We start from the raw sequence: 21,774 nt of genomic DNA, 5'->3' as shown, positions 1-21,774 counted from the left end.
GGACTCTTAATTTAAAGGGGAAAGTTATAAATAAAACATTTTCATGTGGCTAAACTCTATTATAATTTGTAAAATTTATTTTGCATAACTTACAAAATTTAATAAAAGTTGACAATATTAATTTCAAATGATAACTTGGCTTTCCAGAAGTATGAAACTATATCAGTGTTAAATAGCTAGAATTTATTTACACTACCAGCCCCGTCGTCGACCTTGAGTTGCATGCGTTAATATCCACGTATTGTGAGGTTTTTCTATCATTTGCATCGCTTTGTGTCGAGGATGGGTTTTACAAATAACATAAAGGCGCTCTTTTCTTGTGACCATGTAGCAGTCTTTACACCTTCGTCGCAAGTGTCCTCTTACCTTCATACCACAGGTCTGATTGAAGAGCGGCAAAGCAGGCTGAAGTAATAAACTGCTTCGGTTAAATGTGTTTGAAATTGTGGCCATGGCTGTGTTCAGCATCCCAAATGACCTCTTCGATGCGTCGTTAATACATATGAGTGTAGAACTTGATAAAACGTTTTTCGTAAGTGTTGAAGAATGAAACGATAAATTAGGTATTCGCACAACTAAGTTTTTAAATAAGGCCTGCATCATGAACTGAAAATATAGATAAAAATGTAAGTTTTGTTGCAAAAGCATATAACTAAGGGATTGATAAATAAAAATAATAAATGAACAGTACCTAATAAGAGTATTTCGTAAAGTATACAGTTTACAAACTTTAAATGTTGTACTTAGAGGTTTACATATATTTTTCACTTAAATGCATTAACCTCAAAACACGAAAAAGAGAACTGTCAAAAAGTATAATGTTGCTAGTCTCTTGATATTTACCAAAACGAATTAGTTATGTAGGTACTGAGCAACCGGTAGTCAAAAATAAGGTGGGGACTGACCAGAGCATTTCGTCGTAATGTAAATTTGTGGCGAGCATCCGACTTCGGATAGAATGCTCGCACCTTAACGTGTTACGTTACGACGAAATGACTCCAGTTAGCCCCCACCTATAAAGAATACGAAAGTCATAAGAATCAATAATATATCTAAAGGTGAGGACTGACCGGAGCATTTAATCGTAACGTAACATTTAAGGCGAGCATCCAACTTCAGATGGAGTAAACGTTTACGCCATAGTTTTCAGGATTCAAAATGCTTATTTATGGGTTTTAAAACCAACAAATAGAATATTCCGAGTATAGAATATTTTCCATCTGTGAAATTCCTACCATGTGCATGATAAGTAATTCTGGTATGGGGTTTGAACAATCGGAATTCCAAAATAATAAAACACCAAAGGATAACGCCGGCAAAAAACGCCCTTTAGAGGGTTGCCCTAAACTTTTCACAGAAACCCCAATTATAATTTTATTATAAGGTAAATAATGTACCTCATAAGGTAACACTGTTACTAACGTCAAATTATCTTTAAATGTCAAAATGGTTTTGGGGGGTGTGAGTGTGAAGTCTGAATAATATTTATTCAATTAAAGAAATAAGTTAATCAATAAAATAACTGTATTTAATTGTAAATGGTGAAAAGTCCGCTTTCCTCTTAAAAATGGATCTTTTGAAAGCTCCTTCAAAACAATCATTAGTAGATTCAGATGTCGGCTCTATTGACAGTTTTCCGCCTTTAGATATCGAAGAGGTTTGTTCGTTCATTGATTTTGTATGGATAAATAAGAGATAAAAAAGAAAATTTCTTTCGGTTTGTTTAAAAACATATTTTTTAATTATAGTTGAATGATGAAGAATATGCAATCCCGCCAATTAATGAATTACCATCTTTGGAGAGTGTGCTAGCTTTGGATGAAGGTCTCACCGAGGAGTGGGATGTAGGAATGGCAGAGGATGGTAATCCGTCAGTTCCTACCCCATCCCCGTCTCCTACACCGAGAAAAAATGCCTTAGAAAAGTCATCATCCGGGGGCTCTCTACTTAAATATGTATTCCTTCAAGGAATCTCGCAGCAAATTTTAACAGCTTCGGTATGTAAGATATCTTTCTACTATTAATTATTTAAATTGGAATACATTTAAATCTATCAAAATGTTTAAAATTATCATCCTTTTTGTTTGTTTGTTTTTTCTTGTTGTTTTATTTTACAACCCAAATAATTTTTTCTTTTGTCAAATAAAATATTTATTTTTAGTTAATCTGGGTGTTAAAATGTAATTTTGATACTTTCCTTCTCTATTTTTCTCGCCCACCCACCGACAATTCTGTAAAGTACAATATTTTAAACTTATTTCTTTAAAAAAAGCTTTTATTTTGATTGCTTTATCATTTAATGTTTTGAAAATTTCAATAATTATTTTCAACACTTTAATAAAATCATAATTAAATAACAAAAAATAAGGGTCGTTTAAGACTTGAGGTATAAATAGTGATATGGAGGAAGGAACCAAATAAGTACATGTTTTTTAGCGCTCTTTTATATTAGAAACAGAACCAGTCGAATTTATGATTTTTAATCCAAGAAATCTGATTGAAATGGAAAAATGAATAAAAAATATGGAACCGAAATACTGGTGATTTAACACGCTCCTCATCATTTATCATTCACTTTGTGTAAATAATACCACTTTTAAGTGGTAATACACAAAGTGGACGATGGCGATAATGAGAGTGTTATATTGCCATACCACATAGTTAACAATCCTTTTAATAAACAAAATATACTAGTGTGTTTTTATAAAGTGTAATGACTATTATTAATAATTTAATAAGGTTATGTTACGTTCCAAATTTTAAACCTTATTAGTTCGAGTTGACTTGAGTTGACTTGTTTATTTCTGTCTCGACTGTCATAATATTTTTATTAATAGGAGCGGATTGGTGCTGGAACTGGTAGTGCGGTTGCATGTTGGGGGGAGCGTGTTGCTATTGGTACCTCCCATGGACTAGTGATGGCCTTTGCAGCGCAAGCTCTACGCTGGTGTTGCCAACAACACAGAGACCAAGCGGCTGTCACATCTCTAGACTACAATGATGATGGCACCCGATTGCTAGCCGGTGAGTAACAAGCAATTTACACATGTGCATTTTACGAGGAATTATCTATTTTAACCCTTACTGGTCCAATGTCGAATCTCATTCGACATCGATTTTTTCCTCTTAGGTCCCATGTCGGACGTTATTCGACATGTTTTTCATCATTAGTATTATTTATTTAAATTCCAAGCTTCCATTTTTGTCACTCGTATCTATTACAACAGCATGTGGAGCAGAGTACAAAAGATTTCTTCCAATTGGAATGTAACTGTCTACCTAGATTTTTTTTTAATTTTGGGGGACCGGAAAGGGTTAAAGTAAATTAAAATTTACACTGTTGTATAATTTTACTGGGAAAATAATTGAGACGGGACAATTTCGAATATATCCAACGGGGGAGGATGGTTTTCCTATAATTGTGGTTATGGCTATTCCGAATTTGTACTGGTCACTGCAAACGTTTTAACCTAACTTTCATTATCTCTTATGATACATGTAACCCCTCTATACACGTGACAAACTAATGACAGAAACAGGTCTCATGTGAACACTTATTGGCAATTCATGTGTCATGTGTGCAAGTCTATAAAACTGATACCAAAACATGCTATTATTATCGGGTTAGAGGTTAATAAGTATTCTGTTATTTAAAGGGAGGTTGCCATGATGAATTTATTTGTATCAAATAAAGCTGTATTTCATCAACAAATAATTTTTTAATGTATTTTTCTTGAAGAGTGAAATATTTTTCGTTTTATATAATTTTTAAAATGTTAGTAATACAGTTTTTTCCAGTTTTGTGTTATACATCTTAGTATCTACTAAGTACTTAATTTTTTTATTTATTAATTGATTCGGCAGTCAATCTGTGGTAATATCTATCCATTATTAACTTGAGTTTTACTTGGTAAATACAATTATTTCTTAAAATCTATTATGACACATGTTTTGAAGCATTCCTCATTATTTTTAAACACCGTGTGTTTGAAAATGATGCGGAATACATCAAAACACTTGTCACAATAGATTTGAAGAGATAGTGGTATTTACTAAGTAAAACATAAATTAAAAAGTTATATACTCGAGTCGTGTAACATTTTGTATTCTATTTTTTTACAAAAATATTTTTCCTGTCTTATTAGGATTTGCGAGGGGCGTAGTCGTCATGTACGAATCCTCTTCTGGCACCATACTCCGGCTGGTGGAGGCCTGCGGGGGCGGCCCTTGGGGCGTGCTCACTGTGAACTGGGGCCCGCCAACCCAGGGGGGCGCAGCCTCCGCCCTGGTTGCCGACACGGGGGGCTCCGTGTGGCTGCTGAGATTCACCAGGACTTTGGGAGTTAGAGGGACCAAAGTGTCATGCTTGTTTTCTGGAGCAAGAGGAGAGGTTAAAATAATATTTTTGAATATGTTGTTTTATTGCTAAAAAATATATAGCAGTCTGTATACATGATAACAATTTCAAAAAATATATATAGATTTTCAAGCTGAATGAGAAAATATTGGTTTTCTGGAAAGAATGATGAGAATAATTTCACATCATACAATCTGTATTATATTAATTAAATTAATTAATATTAACCTATAACAGGATTTGAAGGTGGTGATGTCTCTGATGTTTGTCAATTTATGTAATGAAATTTACTTGGTAAATACCACTATTTCTTAAAGTATGTTGTGACACATGTTTTGTTGTATTCTGCATCATTTTCAAACACCGTACCGATGCGGAACGGATCGAAACACAAGTCACAATAGATTTTAAAAATTACTGGTATTATTATTACCAAGTAAAATTTAAATTGTAAATGGATGGATTTTACCACAAAGCAACTGCTGAATCAATTGATAAAAATATATAAATTAGAATTAATTTAAAGTACATGTTTGTTTAATATTTTTTGCCAATTATTTATATTTTTTTTAACCCAGGTATGCGCTGTATCCCCCCTAGCGTGCCCCCCTCCTGGCTGGGGCTGCGTGCTGGCGCTGGCCACTCTGTCGCGCTGCGTGGTTGTGTGCGTGGGCGGCGCGGGCGGAGGAGGCGCTGCGGCCCCCCTCACCGGACCCCCCGAAGCCCTGCCTCTGCTGGCCTGGCAGCCGGCACGGCGACCCGACCCGGTGCTGTGCTCTGCCAGGGGCGCACAAGTGCAGTTTCATCAGGTGAATAATATCTCATATAATATTCTAGTTTCGTTACATTCACCTGGCGGTATTCGTAGAGCTTACGTTCCTTGAAAAGGTCACGAATAGAGAAACTGCAAATATCAGCAATACTCTGCTTTTTCATATGAAAATTGAATCATGGATTTTGGAAACATTTGCATAATGTTGGAAAAGAAGAAGTTATCTGATGTTTTTATATGAATATTATGTACTAATCTCTCTGTTAAGTTCTTAACCAAATATACATAATTATCAAATTCCCCAGCGGTTCGCAGGTGTAAAAAATACCAGTTCTAAATATGTTAAAATAAAATACCATTTTTTCATACTCCTAATATTTACTTTTATTGATTGAATTTTTCTCATTAAATTAATATAATCTCTATTTGCTGTTTATCTCATTTTCTGCTTAGTTGGAAAAGTGTTTCTTGTTAGACAATTTCTTTTTCACATTTGTCAGATCCGATGGGGCCCCGGTGGGCTAGAAGCCTTACCTCTGAAGAAGGCCGCCCTTTCTTACAATCTGACCTCTCTCAAGTGGCTCGGAGCCAGGAGACTGGCTCTGATTGACTCCCGGGAAGTCCTGCACTTGTGGGACGTTTCTTCCGCCTCCACACTGGAGTCTCTGGACCTTTCTGATGCTCAGCTTATCTACGCCAATGCACATTTCAAAGTGAGATTTTTATTTGATTTTAGTTTATTTGCATAATTATTAAGTGATAAACATTAACATAATCAAAAATACAAATAAAACTATGTAATATATTAGTTATAATCCCTATTATAAGTACAGTGAAACCCGGATTTTACATCCCCGAATTTAACATTTTCCCACCAATTGCGTGTAATTATTTCAACCCTGATGCAGAGCTCTGTACAGTCTACGAACAGGACAGCATTGTCTCAAATTCTAGTGATAGAATTAGAAGTGCGTTAAATAGAGGTTCGTTATTTTGAGGTTTTACTGTATTATTATCACAAAATTACAAATTGAAAAGTATTATATTGTAAAAATATAGGGATTTATCAATTTTCTTTATAACTTTGAATAAATAATCAAGAAACTTAAATATTATCATAAATATATTTATCTTTATTATCACCAGTAACTTATATGGCTTTTCATAGATGCTTTCTTCCAGTACTTTATTATTTAAATACATAATTTTATTTTGATTTGTTTTTATATATGAACATCTTCAGGCTGAGATTTCTGAAACATCATTCTTTAAACCGCATATTTTGTACTATTTTGATCCAATGGTAGATATTGCTTGATAAATCATCAATCCATTACTAAATTTACAAGAGTGTCAATACAACTTAATGTGCCCAGGGAGTGGCCACAGGGGGCAAGGTATCGGAGGCGCTTGCGGTGGCGGGAGGCAGCGCTCTCGGGGGGGCCTGTGTGGGCACGGGCGGGGCCCTGCTCCTTCTGGGGCGCGCCGGGCTGCGCAGGGTGGCTGCCAGGGCCGCGATCGCGGCCGCGCACCACCACGCCGACATGTCGCGCTGGCCTCAGGCCATTCACACCCTGGCCACGGAGTATAAGGTTTGCTAATCTATATTTTACAATATCATAATGATACTCCGTATAATTATGTCTGAATATCCAAGCAGAACGGTTATGAATGAGGACATGCGTAGAAAAATTACTTGTCGTGTTACTTTCACATGTAGTCTGGGCCAATAGTTTTTCCATACATTACATATACTCGTATTTTTGTCAACATGCACTATAATTTATTTAAAAAGTATTTCTGTTACTTACAAAATTGAATGGAAAACAGACTAATTGGATTTACTATGTAGAGCCAAAATATCTGTATTGAATTTTACGTTAGAACTAAAAACCCTTGTGTTGGATTTATATGATCCTGTTGCAAAATAGGATATAACTACCTCCTTGAGGAAAGGAAAGAGTAGATCTCCGGCCACCAGTAGATCTCCGTGGTAAGTTTGTGTGTAAATTTTTTAATTTTTAAATAATGGGGAAATTCCATTAACTGCGATTTTTTCACTATCCGTCTCGCAAAATCTATCTCCTACTCTAATGTATACCATGCAAGTATGTAGTACTTTTTGACTCGGATAGTTTCCAGATATTTTTTTTCCTATTCGTTTATTATTCATGCTTATTTCATAATATGTATTTGCAGTCCCTGGATGGGCGCTCCAGTAGACAGGCCCTGTCTCGACAGAGAGCCGAAGGTCTCCTAATTCGACTGGCTTCAGATCCTGTTCACCTCGGTGATCCTACGACTGCTCTCGCCGCTCTAGACCTTTGTATTCAAATGCAGCTATTGTAAGTATTAAATTACTTTCTAAGACTTATGTTAACACAATGTTTTCGGGAAACATACTGTTGGTAGAGAGAGCAGGAAACGCTTATAAGCGTTCTATTTGCTTACTTTTGGTACAGCGCAAGACGCCAAAAAAGATTGTATAGATCGGAGTTGGGTTTGTGGTTACTTGTGATCAGGTTACTTGTGATAAGTATACAACATAATAAGTATATAGTATACTTATTAGGGTTGGGGCTGATGAAAAAACCGCCCGCCAACAATGTGTTAAAAGTTGCCAAACAATAAAACATTGAGACATTAGGCACATCGCTCAGTTTCTAAGACCAGTTTTTTTAAGTGTTAAATAAAATTGATTACTTTGTTTGGGGACAATGAGTCTTGTTTTGTATTTTGTTTGTGGTTTTATTTCCATTTTAATAATTCTTGCATTATAATTCATATAAATTAGAAAATCATACTTATTTGCTGAAACTCTCTTATAATTCTTTTCATATCTCAAACTGATTCTTGGAACTAAAGAGTCGTGGTACTAGGTCTATTTCAATTTGGTATTGATTATCTTCATATGTATAATGGTATTAAAAGTAATAACAAACAATATCATGAGATTTTAAGTTATTAAGTTTAAGTGAAACCAGCCTATGATGGTCGTCAGCCCCGTAAATGCCCAGACTTCCATATTCTTCTTTATATTTGACGAGATGTCAAAAAATAATATGAAAATAACTCCTGTAATTGGAGATAATCCAGATTTTGTGAACAAGTGTTTGGACACACTCAAAATGTTGTAGGTTTTAAGTTAGTTTCACACATGGTGGTTGATAAAAATGTTCTTGAATATTTTTTTCAGATACTTTGTGGCATATTTTATAAAACTAATGACATTAGTTTGAAAATGCCATTACAAGGCAAAACAATTGTCACTTGATAAATTGATATTATCATGTTTGCCTTAAATTGTCTGTCTCAGTAACACTTTGTGGTTGGTGCTTTGGGAGGCGGCGTGCAATTCGGGTGTGGGGGAGGCCCTGCTGGGGGCCCTGGGGCGCCGGACGGCCGACGGGCGCGTGCCCCACCTGCCCCCCGGGGCCGCGCAGGAGCTGGTGAGCTCCCTCGCCAACTCTGACCCGCCCGCTCTGCAGAGGGCTCTCATGCACATGCCAATAGACTGCTTGGATCTGCATCAGGTAGGCAATTTTATTGCCGGTCCTTGACCTAAGTACTTAATTAAATTTATTTAGATAATGACGATTGTTTTGATTTGATAGTTATATATTTTTCTTCTGTGGTCTCAATACTGTGGATTGATCTGCAGCAACAAATGACACCTCCTTTGCCATTCCGGACTATTATGCAAAACCCTCTTCAACTCATCATACGTTGAACAGCCCATTTCCTCGTATAATTCGCAAAGATATTCGCGGTGTATACGTCCTATGGCATTTGTTCCCTCGATCGTCCCTTCTATTATCAGGTGCAGAAAACCCTCCTGCTCAACACGTGAAAGATCCATTTGGCGCATCTTTTTGAGATAGTTGCAAGCAGGTGCCTTTTTTCTTAGATTATTTGTAGTACCTTGTCGTTAGAGATATAGGTATATGCTTTTCTATTATGAAAAAGAAACAAGGAGTAGACAAATCCTGCTTCCGAAAACCCTTCTGGAAACATCACACAGATCAACATTAAATACAAAATTTGTTTAAAAAACTACAGCTGAATAGTAAAACTATAGTAAAATTCAGCTGTAGTTCTGTAGCTACTAGTCATCAACAGGTGAATAGTAAAACTACTATTTTTACTTTTCACCTGTCGATGAAAACAACTGTAATTTTCAAAATCTATCATTCAAAATCGAGTCATGTGTAATGAAATAAAACTCAATAAGTAAAATTATGTATTACAGTGTTTAATTTTTATAAAATAATCAACATGTCATTCCACAAAGTTAATGCCGAATCAATAAATAACACATTTTACATCGCGGATTAGTTTGCTTGGTCTAAATCTCTATCAGTCATTGAATTTTTGCTGTGTAAATTTTACAGGTATTGAGTGAGTGCCGTCGCCTCGGGTTGTGGCAGGCCTGGATCAAGGTGATGGCGGGGGCCATGCGGGAGTCGTCGCTGCCGTTGCGGGAGCTGCTTCCGCTGCTAGGGGCGCCGTGTCGGGGGGCGGAGCACCCCGCCTGCCCCGGCGACGCCTTGCTCGTCTACGTGGCGGACTGTCTCGCCGGCCGGGACTACCCCAGGGGCCTGCTGCCGGCTCAGGACCGACCCACTATTAGGCACGAGGTGACGATTCATGTGGCAGTTGCATTCTCTTTTACCTTGTCACTAACCTTTCCCTTACGGCGCTAAAAACCGCGTGCAACGTTGATGTATTTTGACCATATAAGAAAATCTTAACCAAATTTTGTCATAAAATAAAACCTAGAGATGGTGAGTTCTTTAAAAAAATATATTTTAGCATAATTTCTATCTTCATTTTATTTTTTTAATTTTTTTTAAATGAGAAATATTTGTGTTTTTATTATTTTCATAAATATTTCAATTTCATACTATTTCTGTAAGCCTAAACGGCTCATTATTAGAAATAGGTATCAAATTGCGGTAGAGGGGTTCGAACCGAGAAACTCTGACTTAAGAGTCCACGACACTAACCACGGGACCACAACCCGACACATTAACATTTTGTTTTTGTATTAAGTATTTTGTTGTAACATTCCAGATTCTCGGCTGTCTCCTGTGGGAAGGCGAGGATGCCTCGTGCCCGCTGCCGCACCTCCGCGCCCTGCTACTGCACGACACGGGCTCCACCCTCCGCATGCTCGGCATGGCCTACTCCGAGCCCCCCTTCGTGGGGCCCATGGGGAAGCTGAACAGACTGAAGATGACTCAATCTCTGCACAACATCATCCATACGGCTACCGAGCCAAACTTATTCACGGTAATTTGACGTAATCTGACTTTACCTGTTAATATTTACCTGTTTGTGTGCCTGCAATATCTCTGTTTTATATAATCTACAACAAAAATGTAACAACCATGTTACCTGATGTACTTTTTTTGACCACTCTGTGCTTCTAAAAACACAGAAATCATATGGATCGCACTACGTTTAATGGATTTCTTTGCTAACTTCCGACATTTCGCTCACTCCTTTCAAGAACGTCATAAATCAAAAATTGTCAATTTTCAGTTGTGCATGTTTTTATTGTTGTTGTTGTCAGCAAAAGCGGGATATTTTTAACTTAATATTTACCTGCTACAGGGCAGAAAGTGTTGTTTTTGCATTTTGAAGATAAGGTATTGTGTAATTATTTTTAAGTACACTAATTATTTTTCAAATGGAAAAAAACCTTCAGGTTTTACCAAAAAAGATCTGTTGCACAGTAAAAAGTTCAATAAGTTGCTTGATATTTATTTTTAATACATTGTATTATATTTTTAAACTTTAAAATTGTTGTCCTGAAAAATCAAGTTTTTTGATTTATGACGTTCTTGAAAGGAGTGAGCGATTTATGTTTGTTATAATCCATTTGTCCTTTTGTAATCCTATATGTATTTCATATTCAAAAATTTTAGAGAGTACTTTCCACATTTTAAAATACAAAATTACAGAAGTCACAAATGTTTTTGTTTTTCTTTGTTTTTTTTTACAATTTCAACAATTGATGCATGTTAAAAAAAATATTAGTTTACGTGTGATTTAAAACATTTTTTATCAGTAAAGTGTAAATTATGTATTACATATTAAGTTGTATGTTTTCTGTGAATTTTTATTTGTGTATATTAATTAATTGTCATATGTAATTGTTATTTTAGGAGGAGGAAATTGCCGAAGTACTTGTATTTTCTGCACATCATTTGGCATCTGGCGTTGTTCCGCCAGATGTGCACTTAATAAATAATTTGAAAACTGAATTTTCCAAAACTTCCACCTCGCCTGCAGCCAATAAGCTAGTAGAAAAAGCTTGGCTTAGTTTACTGGTCAGTATGAACAATGTCACCAACCATCTACCGGATGCCGAAATGATGGAAATGGCTCAGAAAACCAGGCGGCTAAAGGTAGAGCGGCACTTGATGGAGAAAATGGGAAAGTTTGACAAAATCCTAGAAACGTTTTTGACAGATTCCGATTCCGAAAATGACATGTTTGCGTATTTAAAAAAATATGCATCGCAAGAAGAACGATTTATACCCCAACAGGTGGTGGAATATGGTCAAAAATTAGGCAAGGAATGGCCCGAAAAGACTGCAAAATTCTTAGTAGACCAATTACCAGATCTCATTCCTACCGTTCTCTCTCTTCTGGGTGACGAGTCAGCGGAACTCGTATTTACCGATGTTATATTCAAGTTAGGGGCAATGGACGCCGACACTTCTGTGAAGTACCTAGAATTGCTATGTAAACTTCGCCCCGAATCCATAATGGAATTTTTAAGTAATGCCCCCTCTACACTATTACCCGAAGCGGCTCTCAAAGTTATCAGAAAGTATTCTATAAGTGAAGCGGAACCCAAATGTTTAGAATCATGCGGCGACTTATCCGGAGCACTCAAGTCGTCTATCAAATTAATGCTAAATGCTAAAAATCGAGAGAAGAGAGAACAGCTTGCGGCAGACGCTTGCGCTTTATGCAGTCGCGCTACAAAGTTGTCGAGTCACGAAGAAGCCGAAGTTCTCTGGAAGGAGTTAGTAGAAGGAGTAGCTAAATTGGATGAGCCGCCTAGTGCCCCCCTGCCGGCGCTTTTATTAGAAGGGGCGAGTAATTACTTGCCTCTCCCGTGGCTCGTGGCTCAGCTGTGCGGCGGAGGGGGGCACGCCGGGGCTCTGAAAGGAGCCCTGACAGGGTTACTGGAGGCCGCCAGAGGAGGTGCAGAGGCAGCGGGGGCTGCCGCGAGGCTGACGGGTAGTGAATTGCATACGGCACTAGCCACAGCCCTGAGAGGAAAGCGTATTCTACCTGTCCCGTCTTCCTCTTGCGGGACGTGTCACAATCCGTTACACTTACAAACATTAGTTCGGGCCTATAGTTGCGGGCACGCATTCCACTTGGAGTGTGATCCCGTGGCAGGAAGGTGCGGGCGTTGTGGACAAAGTGCTATCGAAGTTCGCTACTTGAGAAATACTCAGAGTTCTAAATCAAAACAGCCCGATCCTCCGCAACAGTTTTCTCTGAGCATTGTCGCCCCGCCGAGACCGGACCTCGAAGGAGTTATTTAATTTCTAACCAAATTTGACATCTAAGTTTAATTTATGTAATATAATTACATACTGCTTTAAGATTGCAATGTTATTTGTGTAATATAGATACATATTAAAGATTGTACAAAAATAAATTTGTAAATAATGAACATACTTTGTTATATTTACCAATAAATATAAAAATATATTAATTTCCTCGACAAAATAAACTCACACATCTTCACATTATGGTCGAATGCATAAAAAAACTCACTGACATTGTTTTGTTTTTATTAATGGAAAGAACTGAAAATAAAAGATTATCCAGAGACAACCTTTACAACTATGTAATACCAAAGTATGCTCTTTTCATTTTGAAAAATATTAATTTCTATCACTTATAATACAAATTGAGTATGTACTTTGAAGTTCACATTAGATAATGACATCCATAAATACCTAGATTTGTTTATATCTTTTGGAATCATCAATATTTTTTTTGATTTTGTTTAATTTACACTCTTGTTTCCTTCGTTATTATCTTATAATTATTAAGAGATTATTGTTATTAAGTAAATTTATTGTATTTAACTTGATTCTTCTAGTCTTGTTTTACAATTAAGTAATGTTTCTTCCTCCTTGTTTATTTTAGTTAATACATACGTATTTTAATGTTTTACTTCATTAACTTTCTATTTTTGACTTTCATTTATTCCTTTATTCATTTAAAATATTTTAAAAACGCATTTAATAATAAATTGCTAATGAGGAGAAATATAACATTAATTTCTGTGTATATTGTTTTATTTATTTAATTCATATCCTTATACAATATATTTACATACATAAGCAAAGTATATTTATTGATGGAAATAAAATGTTGCCATAAAACCAATATTTTTGCAAATTGCATTATTCTGTACTATATATTGTATTAAAATAATTCAATTTTTATTGAGACATTTGATTATGGTAGGATAAACATAAGTTACCAACCCCCTGAGAGTTATTGGGCACTTTTCGCGAAATAAATGGATGAATCTTGTCTTTTATATACATACTACACTTTTATTTTAAATATCATTATTAATTTTCTATTTTCAAAAGTATTTAATCAAAATGAAGTTTTTCCAGCATTTTAAATAAATAATAATGTTATAGGTTATAATATTAGCATCAGTGAATTCAATTTATTTTTATAGCAATCAATTAGGAATGTTCTAGCATGACTTAACATGTTTTTCTTTGGATGATACATAGTATGAATTTTTACTGTTATTTTATAATATTAATAAATAATTTTGCATTTTTTGTTTTGTATAATTCGAAAGCAAGAAATAATATACTTTATTTAAAAATTACTCGTTTAAAAAATCATTGCACAATATTTGCGTGGTTGGTACTGTACTTTAGTTAAGAAAGTATGTTTTATTTTTCCATAAGATTTTTAGCCTTTTTCTAGATTAAGGTCGATATGAATATACTGTATAAATTTTTGGAAAAAGTGCATTTCAATATTTATACAAGTGCTAAACAATATTGATTGCACTTAGTGAGTTTCTTCAAGTGGCCAGTAAATGTTCTGTTACTCTAATAAAAAAGTGGTACATTCTCAATTATTCATTTTAATTTGTGTTTTCATTCTCGAACCTCCTTAGACTGGTGAAAAAAAAAGTACAACCAATAGTTATGTTTTCATGAAAATTAGGGCTCCATTTTTCTATCACAGAGTGGATGTTTTCATGTTGATGGCACTCAAATTTACAATGCTCTAATTTTTTTTATTCTATTCTGTAAGGAGAACTTTGTGTGGTACAGGAACATCGGGTGTTAGAATAATCCCTTTGAATTTGGACTGACTCAAATATTTGTGCATTGTGGTGTGTAGGGTTGATAATGAAACAAAGTGTATTTTTTTAAGTTTATTTGTATTTATTTATTCATTATTTAATAACATACATTTTTGACTTTAGGTTTATGAAATAGATACACTATGAGTAAAGGCTACATCATGGGTAAGGGTGACACTATTTTCCGGTTTTCTGTTGTGTTTTTTTTTCAGTTATGGCGGGACAGTTTTATATCCATCGACCATTTTTTGGCTCCTAACAAACAGGAGAGTTTTCAGAATCATAAAACTGGTTTTAGACAGAGATATTGATAAAGGAAATAATCTATGAGGGTTATTTTAGGTGATGATTGAGTGATTAATTAGGAAATGAAAAGTTATAGAGAATGGAATAATCCATTGCATAATGTATCTAAACTTAACACAGCTACAATATTTTCTTTGGCCGTAGAATGTAATACTTGCAAAAATATTGACAATTAACTCAAGCCAAATAATATTAACACTTTCTAAGTATAAAAGGTATGACAGAATAACTTTTCTGTCCTAGTTTCAATTATTATTAATGTTTATTGAAATGTTAATTTTACTTTTTCTACAAATTACAATGGTGGATTATTTTCTGAAATGTTTTCAATTCTAACGCAATGACTAATTATAATTTTATTTTAACATCTTCCATGAATTGTTCTTTGTTTATTTTTAAAATTAAAATTGTTGTTAAACATTGTTTTCACTTTTCACAAAGTGACCGCAATGTGTTTTAGCAACATACTTTTTTACGAGCTGTTCTTCGTTTACAAATATTTATTTTGTCTAATTTCTATGAAACTATCTCCCATATATGGCAGCATCTATTTAACATTCTAGACTTTAACATGTTTATTAACTTCTTACAACAACAGAGTACAAATCAAGCTATTTTAAAAATCTTATATTGAATTATATTCGACATTGCCCAAAAGTTTTTAAATTACCTAGCCTGGCAAGCGCAACATTTGTTAATTTATGTAAAATATGCTGTGAGGAAACACTTCACTAGATACATTGTATTTTAGAGAGGAAAGATCCTAATTATTTAAATGTTATTTTTAGGTAAAGTTTTAAAGGGTAATTTTGAAAGTAAATTCTAATACCCCTCAATAACAATTAGATTATTAATCTAGTGGGGTACTTCTGAGCATTTCTATATTTTCGTGTACTTTTATTTTTATTAAAGGCAATCACTGTGAATAAGTTATCTATTTTTTATATCTTTTTATTTACTTTTTATTATTTGCTTACTTCCCACTAGATATATTTTTTAAAGAGAATGCAAACCATTCTGTGTTTTTAGTACATTTTTGTATTTTAATTTATTACTTTATTAATCTTTCAGTTTAACGATGCCATTGTTTGAGCTACATTCGCTAATCTAGCTTCTTTAACTGTTAAATTTCTAAGAATTGGCTGCGTTGCAATGAAAAGGCTCATTTATCCACTATTTTTTTTATTGTGTTATATTATTTTTTTAATAAATATTTTTATGCAAATCCAACTGTTAGACATAGTCGAATGAAGCATTGTTTATTATAAAAATTATTTGTGTCTTTTATTGTATCGCGTCCAAATAATTGAGTAATCCGTGAATTAAACAAATATAATTATAAAGGTTTAATTGACAAAAGGTCGTAGTATTACCAAAAGGATTTTAGCAAAGTTCATAATAATACTATGATAATAGATTTATTAGCTCACCATCATATTGTCTTCATTTTAGACAGCTTTAGAACTAGTTAGGAGAAATGGAAGATTGTTTGGGGAACCTCGCCAAGGTTGATTTGTGATAGTAGTTACTTATGTTAAGTTATGATTTGCAAAATCTATTTATTTGTTTATTTTAGTTCTTACATTTTAGTTTATTCATACTCACTAAGCATTCTCACTCTGACAGGCCTTCCTATGTTCGCATGTTTACGCTAAATACTTTCAACATACATTTTAGTTTAAAACGCTTCTAGAAATCTTTGTGGCGCTTAATTTGGTTGTGCATTATGCGCGCGATTCACACACAAGCAAACTAAGCCCTTTCGATAGCTATTAACTAAGTATGCGAACACTAGACAACCTGTCAGAATCACTTTCTTTTATAGACTATCATCTAAACAATTAAAAGTACTTTTAGTTTCTTATTTTATTTTATCTCAAGTATTTTAGAATATCTATTACTTTTTTTCCATTTTTAACCACAAATCTTTCTACAATTCTGTCACTCGAGACCCTCTTTCCTTCTCATTCCGGCATAAAATATTAAACGAAAGCATCGCGCTAGACATGACAGCTGGAAATCCTACAAGAGTTATCAAATCTCTAATCAAAGTGTGATAATGAGAAGATTATCAATCTGCCGAAGTAAGGGATAGCAGTAAACCATTCATTTAGGTCACTTTCCCAAGAAATCTGATATCTTATCAAATACATCGAAGAAAGATGGAATTTGGAAGTTGCTCTTCGAGTATATTTGATAGACTTCATCCTTTCTACAAACTCTGTTGTGTCTCGCCAACTACTATTCAATCAACTCGGCAGACTGACTTTATAAGAGAAGACAGCTAGGAATATTCTACTGACATTAAGATTCAGCGACTTTAGGAAAGTATTTAGGATAATTTATCATATTACTCTTATTTAATACATTAGTCATGAGACGAGATGCAATTTTTATCTTTTATGTTTATTCATATTTAACTTATTTATTTTAATTTTAGTGGATTTTATTTAATCGTAACATTGTATTTATTTTCTATGTTTTAATTTCTTTTTTTAAATATTATATTTATATTATTTTTATTTTAATCATTGCGTTACAACTGCGAATGTTGCACATTGAAAACATTTCAGCATTAATCAAGTTATTTAACCAATTTTTATTCAACAAATGGATAAAAAATTTGGATTTTCTGCACAAAATACTCCCAGGAAAACATAATTGAATGATTGAGATTTATAAAATCACATGTACGACTAGTTTGAGACTCGTAATAATTGTTGAAAAGTCTGGCAAATGATTGATGAGAAAATATGACTAAATTCCAACTATGTATTTTAGATTCATTATAGAGAAGAACAATATGAAGAAAGGTAAGTAATGATTGCTTATATTAAATTTAATTTTATACATTTTTATCAAGACCTTTTTGATTAAATTTTATCAAATAGATGTACTTTCCGAGGTAGTACAGTATAGTTGACAAAATATTGTTAACCCACAAATAAGTAATTTGCGGATGATTTTTCATTCAACATTTTTAATTAGTGTGCTCAGTTAGTGCATCAATTATGAAGATTCCTGGACTGAAAAAAAATCTTGATATAACTGTGTTTTTTAATCAAGTTCCTCTTTTCTTATCGCTTTATCTTGAATTAATAATTAAATGAGTGTCAATTAACTAAACGAGAAAGTTTCATGTCGAAATATTTTAATTTTTTTAGAATAGTATACTTGATTTATTGCAATCTCCCGACAATTATAATTACGTTATACATATGGTATTTATTATTCTATAGGTATGAGTAGCACTTTTAAAATCTTTGGTTGATAAGTCAGTATCCATTAATGCCTTTGTTTAAATTTTCAATGTTTTGCGCCCTTTAAAGAACACTGCCTGTTGTAAGGTTACGTATATGTGAGTACATGTATAATGGAGTGCTGAATTATTGAATGCAAAGTACTAAGTGAGGGTGTATCGGAAGATACACATTTATGTTAGTGATTTCTTCAGTGGAATGTACAATTTGCCATGTTTCAATGTTCTACTTAGCTCTAAGTGAATACTCAAAGTTAAGTAAAATGAACTAGGTAAGTAATAAAGATGATGATGTTACAAGCGACGTGTGCGGGATAAGATTCAATAAAGTTACATAAAAGAAAAGAAAATTATTACTAAAGCAAAGGTTTGAAGGTATTTATTTAAATCTATGACTGTATATAATAATGATGAAATGTACATTACAATAAACATAAGAGATCATGATTGATGGATAGCAAGCGAAGGAGCAACTTGGAGTAGGTAGGTACTATTACGTTACAAGATTTATCATTACTAAACGGCTGCTTCATTCTTCTGCTAACGATATCTTCATAAGACTTATGACCGCTCGTTAATATTCTAACCTCGATTAACTAGTATTATATCAGAAATGAATTTATTACGACTCGTTACAAAGCTTTTCGGATACAAAACTTTTAAAATTAATTTTATCACACATTCAAACATGACTGTCTAGCGGCATTTTCTGATTAGGTCAAGGTACTGGCGTCGCTTATTGACATGCGATCAGTCGGGCCTCGTGTCTGATGCCGACGGTGCCATTTGCAGGATGGAGTTCTTCCTTCGCGAGAGGTCGCATTCTACAGTTTGGCCTGCCGCACGAACCCGCGTGGTGAAGACAGCTCGCCAGCCCGCCAGCCCGCCAAACCGCCAGACCGCCAGACCGCCAGCCCGCCGATGTAGTCCTTACATGATGACGCATTTCCCCTTTTCCGCCCAAGGATTGCTTTTCTTGTCGGGGGCGTGAATAAGGGGATCGTTTTTCTCATTTTCTTCCACGTATTCTCGCATTCTGAAACAAATAACGCAATTAGATTAAATAGCGCCCCAAATGTGTTTACTTAGGCATAAAAATACCCCGGCCACTTAGGCTATATTGTATGTAGCTCTGCGTATTGTTCGTAGAGGTGGAATATTTTCGATTGTCAGAAAAATGTGTTGTAATTAGATATTTGACTTCCTATGTGAATAATATCTACGTCAGGATTACTAATTCTGAGAATTACGTTTTAATAGTTATTATTATAAAATGGGTACGTCGATTTTTACGTCTTTCAAAATTATCATTATTCCCTGTCAATGAGTAGTCTCAAATGTCAGTGACGTGAGCGACGGGCTTCGAGGCATTTTAGTAACCAAAAGTAACACTGATTTCGATATCTGAAGACAAGCTGTATTTTTTCCGATTAAATGTCTGCACATTTCGTCATTAAAAATAATAATATAAAAAAGGGACGAACAATGTAAAATGAAAGGTTCAGAGAGTCGCTAAGATTGACAAATATGTCTAAGTTAAAAAAAAAAAAAACAGCGACTCGTCTCACCATTTCCTGTCAAGTTTAAGATGAATTGTTAATTTACCCTTTGAATGTTGAAAGTTGTTGAAAAAAGTTAGCCTTTATGCGCCATAACGCGTTTACCTTAAGGCTTAGAGGTACTTCCGAACTAATTATTTGGGTAATAAAATGACTTAAGTAAGGTTTGTCTGTTAATTCTCCACATTAATTTAACCCCGTTAGCAACACTTTCCTTGGGGCGCGCAGGTATTCATTTCATTTTACGGGAGTTGTTTTCACAACGTATCTTTATGGTTAATTTATGCATTATGTAGATAGGAACGCTACAGGTACGCCACTTCCTAATGGAGTACCTATCTACATTAATTTAATAATAAAACTCGTTACTGTCTAATGAGTGTGAATGTTTAATAAATAGCTACAGCATTTTATGTATTTAATTTTATAAATGGTCCATAATTTTACATGTCAATTAATACACCAAGGACGGGAACGGTATTTTCTACCCGTTCGGTCGATGGATGTTTAAGGACAGGATGTTTAAGGACAGGTTATTATATTATATCGTAAGGAGTTTTTAATGTTTTTATATGAATATTATGTACCAATCTCTTTGTTTAGGTCTAAACTATGCAATTAATTAAGTTGACTTTCCTACACATGAATAACTTTTTAAACTTACGAAATAACTTTTTTTTTATAAAATCACTGCATATCTTTATTATAACTTCTCAAACAGCTCAAGTGATACTTATAGTGATTTTATAACAAATAAAAAAAAATATATAATGCTGCAATCAACCATTCATTATGTTTTATTTGTAGTATTTTTTTTAATTCTAGATATTTTGATTATTAAACAGTGAAGTGCAAACACTCGAAAGTTTGAGGAAATACAGTTACATTATATTTAATACATTTGAAAAGGTTGTTATTTTTTAGTAAACTTTTACTTCAACGAACCATTTATTTGCATTACGTCCATTTACTTAGATGTTAGATAATCCATGATACTACGAATTAAAAAAAAAAAACATTTTATGTAAAATGGAATGCAAGCTGGTAAATTTGTCTAGGGAATGAATGAACGAAGAATAATGACAAGAGAGAAAGAGAGAGTAAACCCAAAAAAAGAACGACAAAAAATAATATCTTTAATATGTAAAATAATATTTGAAGTACATACTTTAATTATTATTTATTATTATTCTAAAGTGTAAAATTTATGATCCCTTATAAAACATATTGGAATGTGGTCTGACGGTACATTCAGGCATACATAAATTTTTGATATAATTTATGACACGAGTTATCAATTAATTGGCCAGACTACAATTAATTCGGATAGACTACAATTGATTCGGATAAAATTAACGCATATTGTGTTTATTTAGAAATGGGATAATATATCTTATCCTGAAATCATTAGATCCCCGTAGAATGGAAAGAAAATTGACCGTGAGAAATTGGTAAATAAATATCCGTGAGGCTTATTTATTTCATATAACATTGAACAGGGGGCTATATTAATCGAGGCCCCAATAAAGTCTAGAGATGTCCAAACGACCATCAAATTCTAGGCCTGGATGGAACGTAATGGCTTCTGGGGATTTAAGACCCGATATAAATGTTTACAGCCGGTTTATACCCAATCAAGTACCGAATAGTGACCAAATATTGTTTATAATATATAAAATGTGTAATATTAAAATACTTAATTTTATATCAATGAATATATTTTGTTTATAAATATATATTGTATATATGTAATTACATTAAATGAAAATTCCTGACAAGTTTCTTTAAATTAAGTTTGAAAAAATAAAAGCGTTCTTTTAAAATATTCAAATTTCAGTCAGTGATTTTCCTTACCCTAATTGAAATTCCCCAAGTAAGTTAGAAAAAATTCTAAAGTACCGATAGTATCAATTACGGATACCGTATAACCAAATTCCATATTTTACTCTTTCCAAATTAGGTTAAGTGTCCGGAGTTTAATTGAATTTTGAGAATTTGTTCTCGGCCATAAACTGCGGCATGGCTTTTCTCGATTCTCGAGAAACTTTTTTGGCAATCTTCCATGACAATAACTTAACATTCTGCGAGTTCCACGACCATATATTATTGTATTATATTGCGAGGACAAGGGGAATATTA

General features: G+C 33.9%; 2 protein-coding genes and 1 long non-coding RNA gene across 5 annotated transcripts in view; 1 reads left to right on the top strand and 2 right to left on the bottom strand.

Moving 5' to 3' along the window:
* Positions 1 to 45: 45 nt before the first annotated feature.
* On the bottom strand, positions 46 to 881 carry LOC148305538 (uncharacterized). Its single transcript, XR_015838140.1, has 2 exons — positions 692 to 881; positions 46 to 606 (listed from the first exon to the last, which is right to left on the bottom strand). It is a non-coding gene; the product is annotated as an uncharacterized LOC148305538 (long non-coding RNA).
* Positions 882 to 1,446: 565 nt separating this feature from the next.
* Positions 1,447 to 17,198, top strand: Vps8 (vacuolar protein sorting 8). Its single transcript, XM_088266475.1, has 12 exons — positions 1,447 to 1,657; positions 1,749 to 1,997; positions 2,838 to 3,024; positions 4,146 to 4,390; positions 4,936 to 5,166; positions 5,630 to 5,842; positions 6,506 to 6,721; positions 7,329 to 7,474; positions 8,446 to 8,662; positions 9,521 to 9,766; positions 10,203 to 10,421; positions 11,300 to 17,198. Exons 1-12 carry the CDS (start codon positions 1,568 to 1,570, stop codon positions 12,698 to 12,700), a joined length of 3,660 nt encoding a protein of 1,219 aa, XP_088122601.1. The 5' UTR covers positions 1,447 to 1,567; the 3' UTR covers positions 12,701 to 17,198.
* Positions 17,199 to 18,429: 1,231 nt separating this feature from the next.
* The window catches only part of Ggamma30A (guanine nucleotide-binding protein subunit gamma-e), a 167,772-nt gene continuing 164,427 nt past the window's right edge, over positions 18,430 to 21,774 (bottom strand). For all 3 annotated transcript variants that reach the window (XM_088266477.1, XM_088266476.1, XM_088266479.1), the window contains exon 3: positions 18,430 to 19,112. In XM_088266477.1, coding sequence (XP_088122603.1) covers positions 19,007 to 19,112 — 106 coding nt within the window. In that variant the 3' untranslated portion in view covers positions 18,430 to 19,006. The remainder of the gene's footprint in view (positions 19,113 to 21,774) is intronic.

The sequence above is a fragment of the Brachycentrus maculatus genome, unplaced genomic scaffold (genome assembly GCF_059751285.1).
Source record: "Brachycentrus maculatus isolate JH-2025_06_01 unplaced genomic scaffold, ASM5975128v1 h1tg000269l, whole genome shotgun sequence".
Classification (NCBI taxonomy): domain Eukaryota; kingdom Metazoa; phylum Arthropoda; class Insecta; order Trichoptera; family Brachycentridae; genus Brachycentrus; species Brachycentrus maculatus.
Note: the sequence above shows the minus strand (reverse complement) of the source record. Positions and strands in the feature narration are given on the sequence as shown.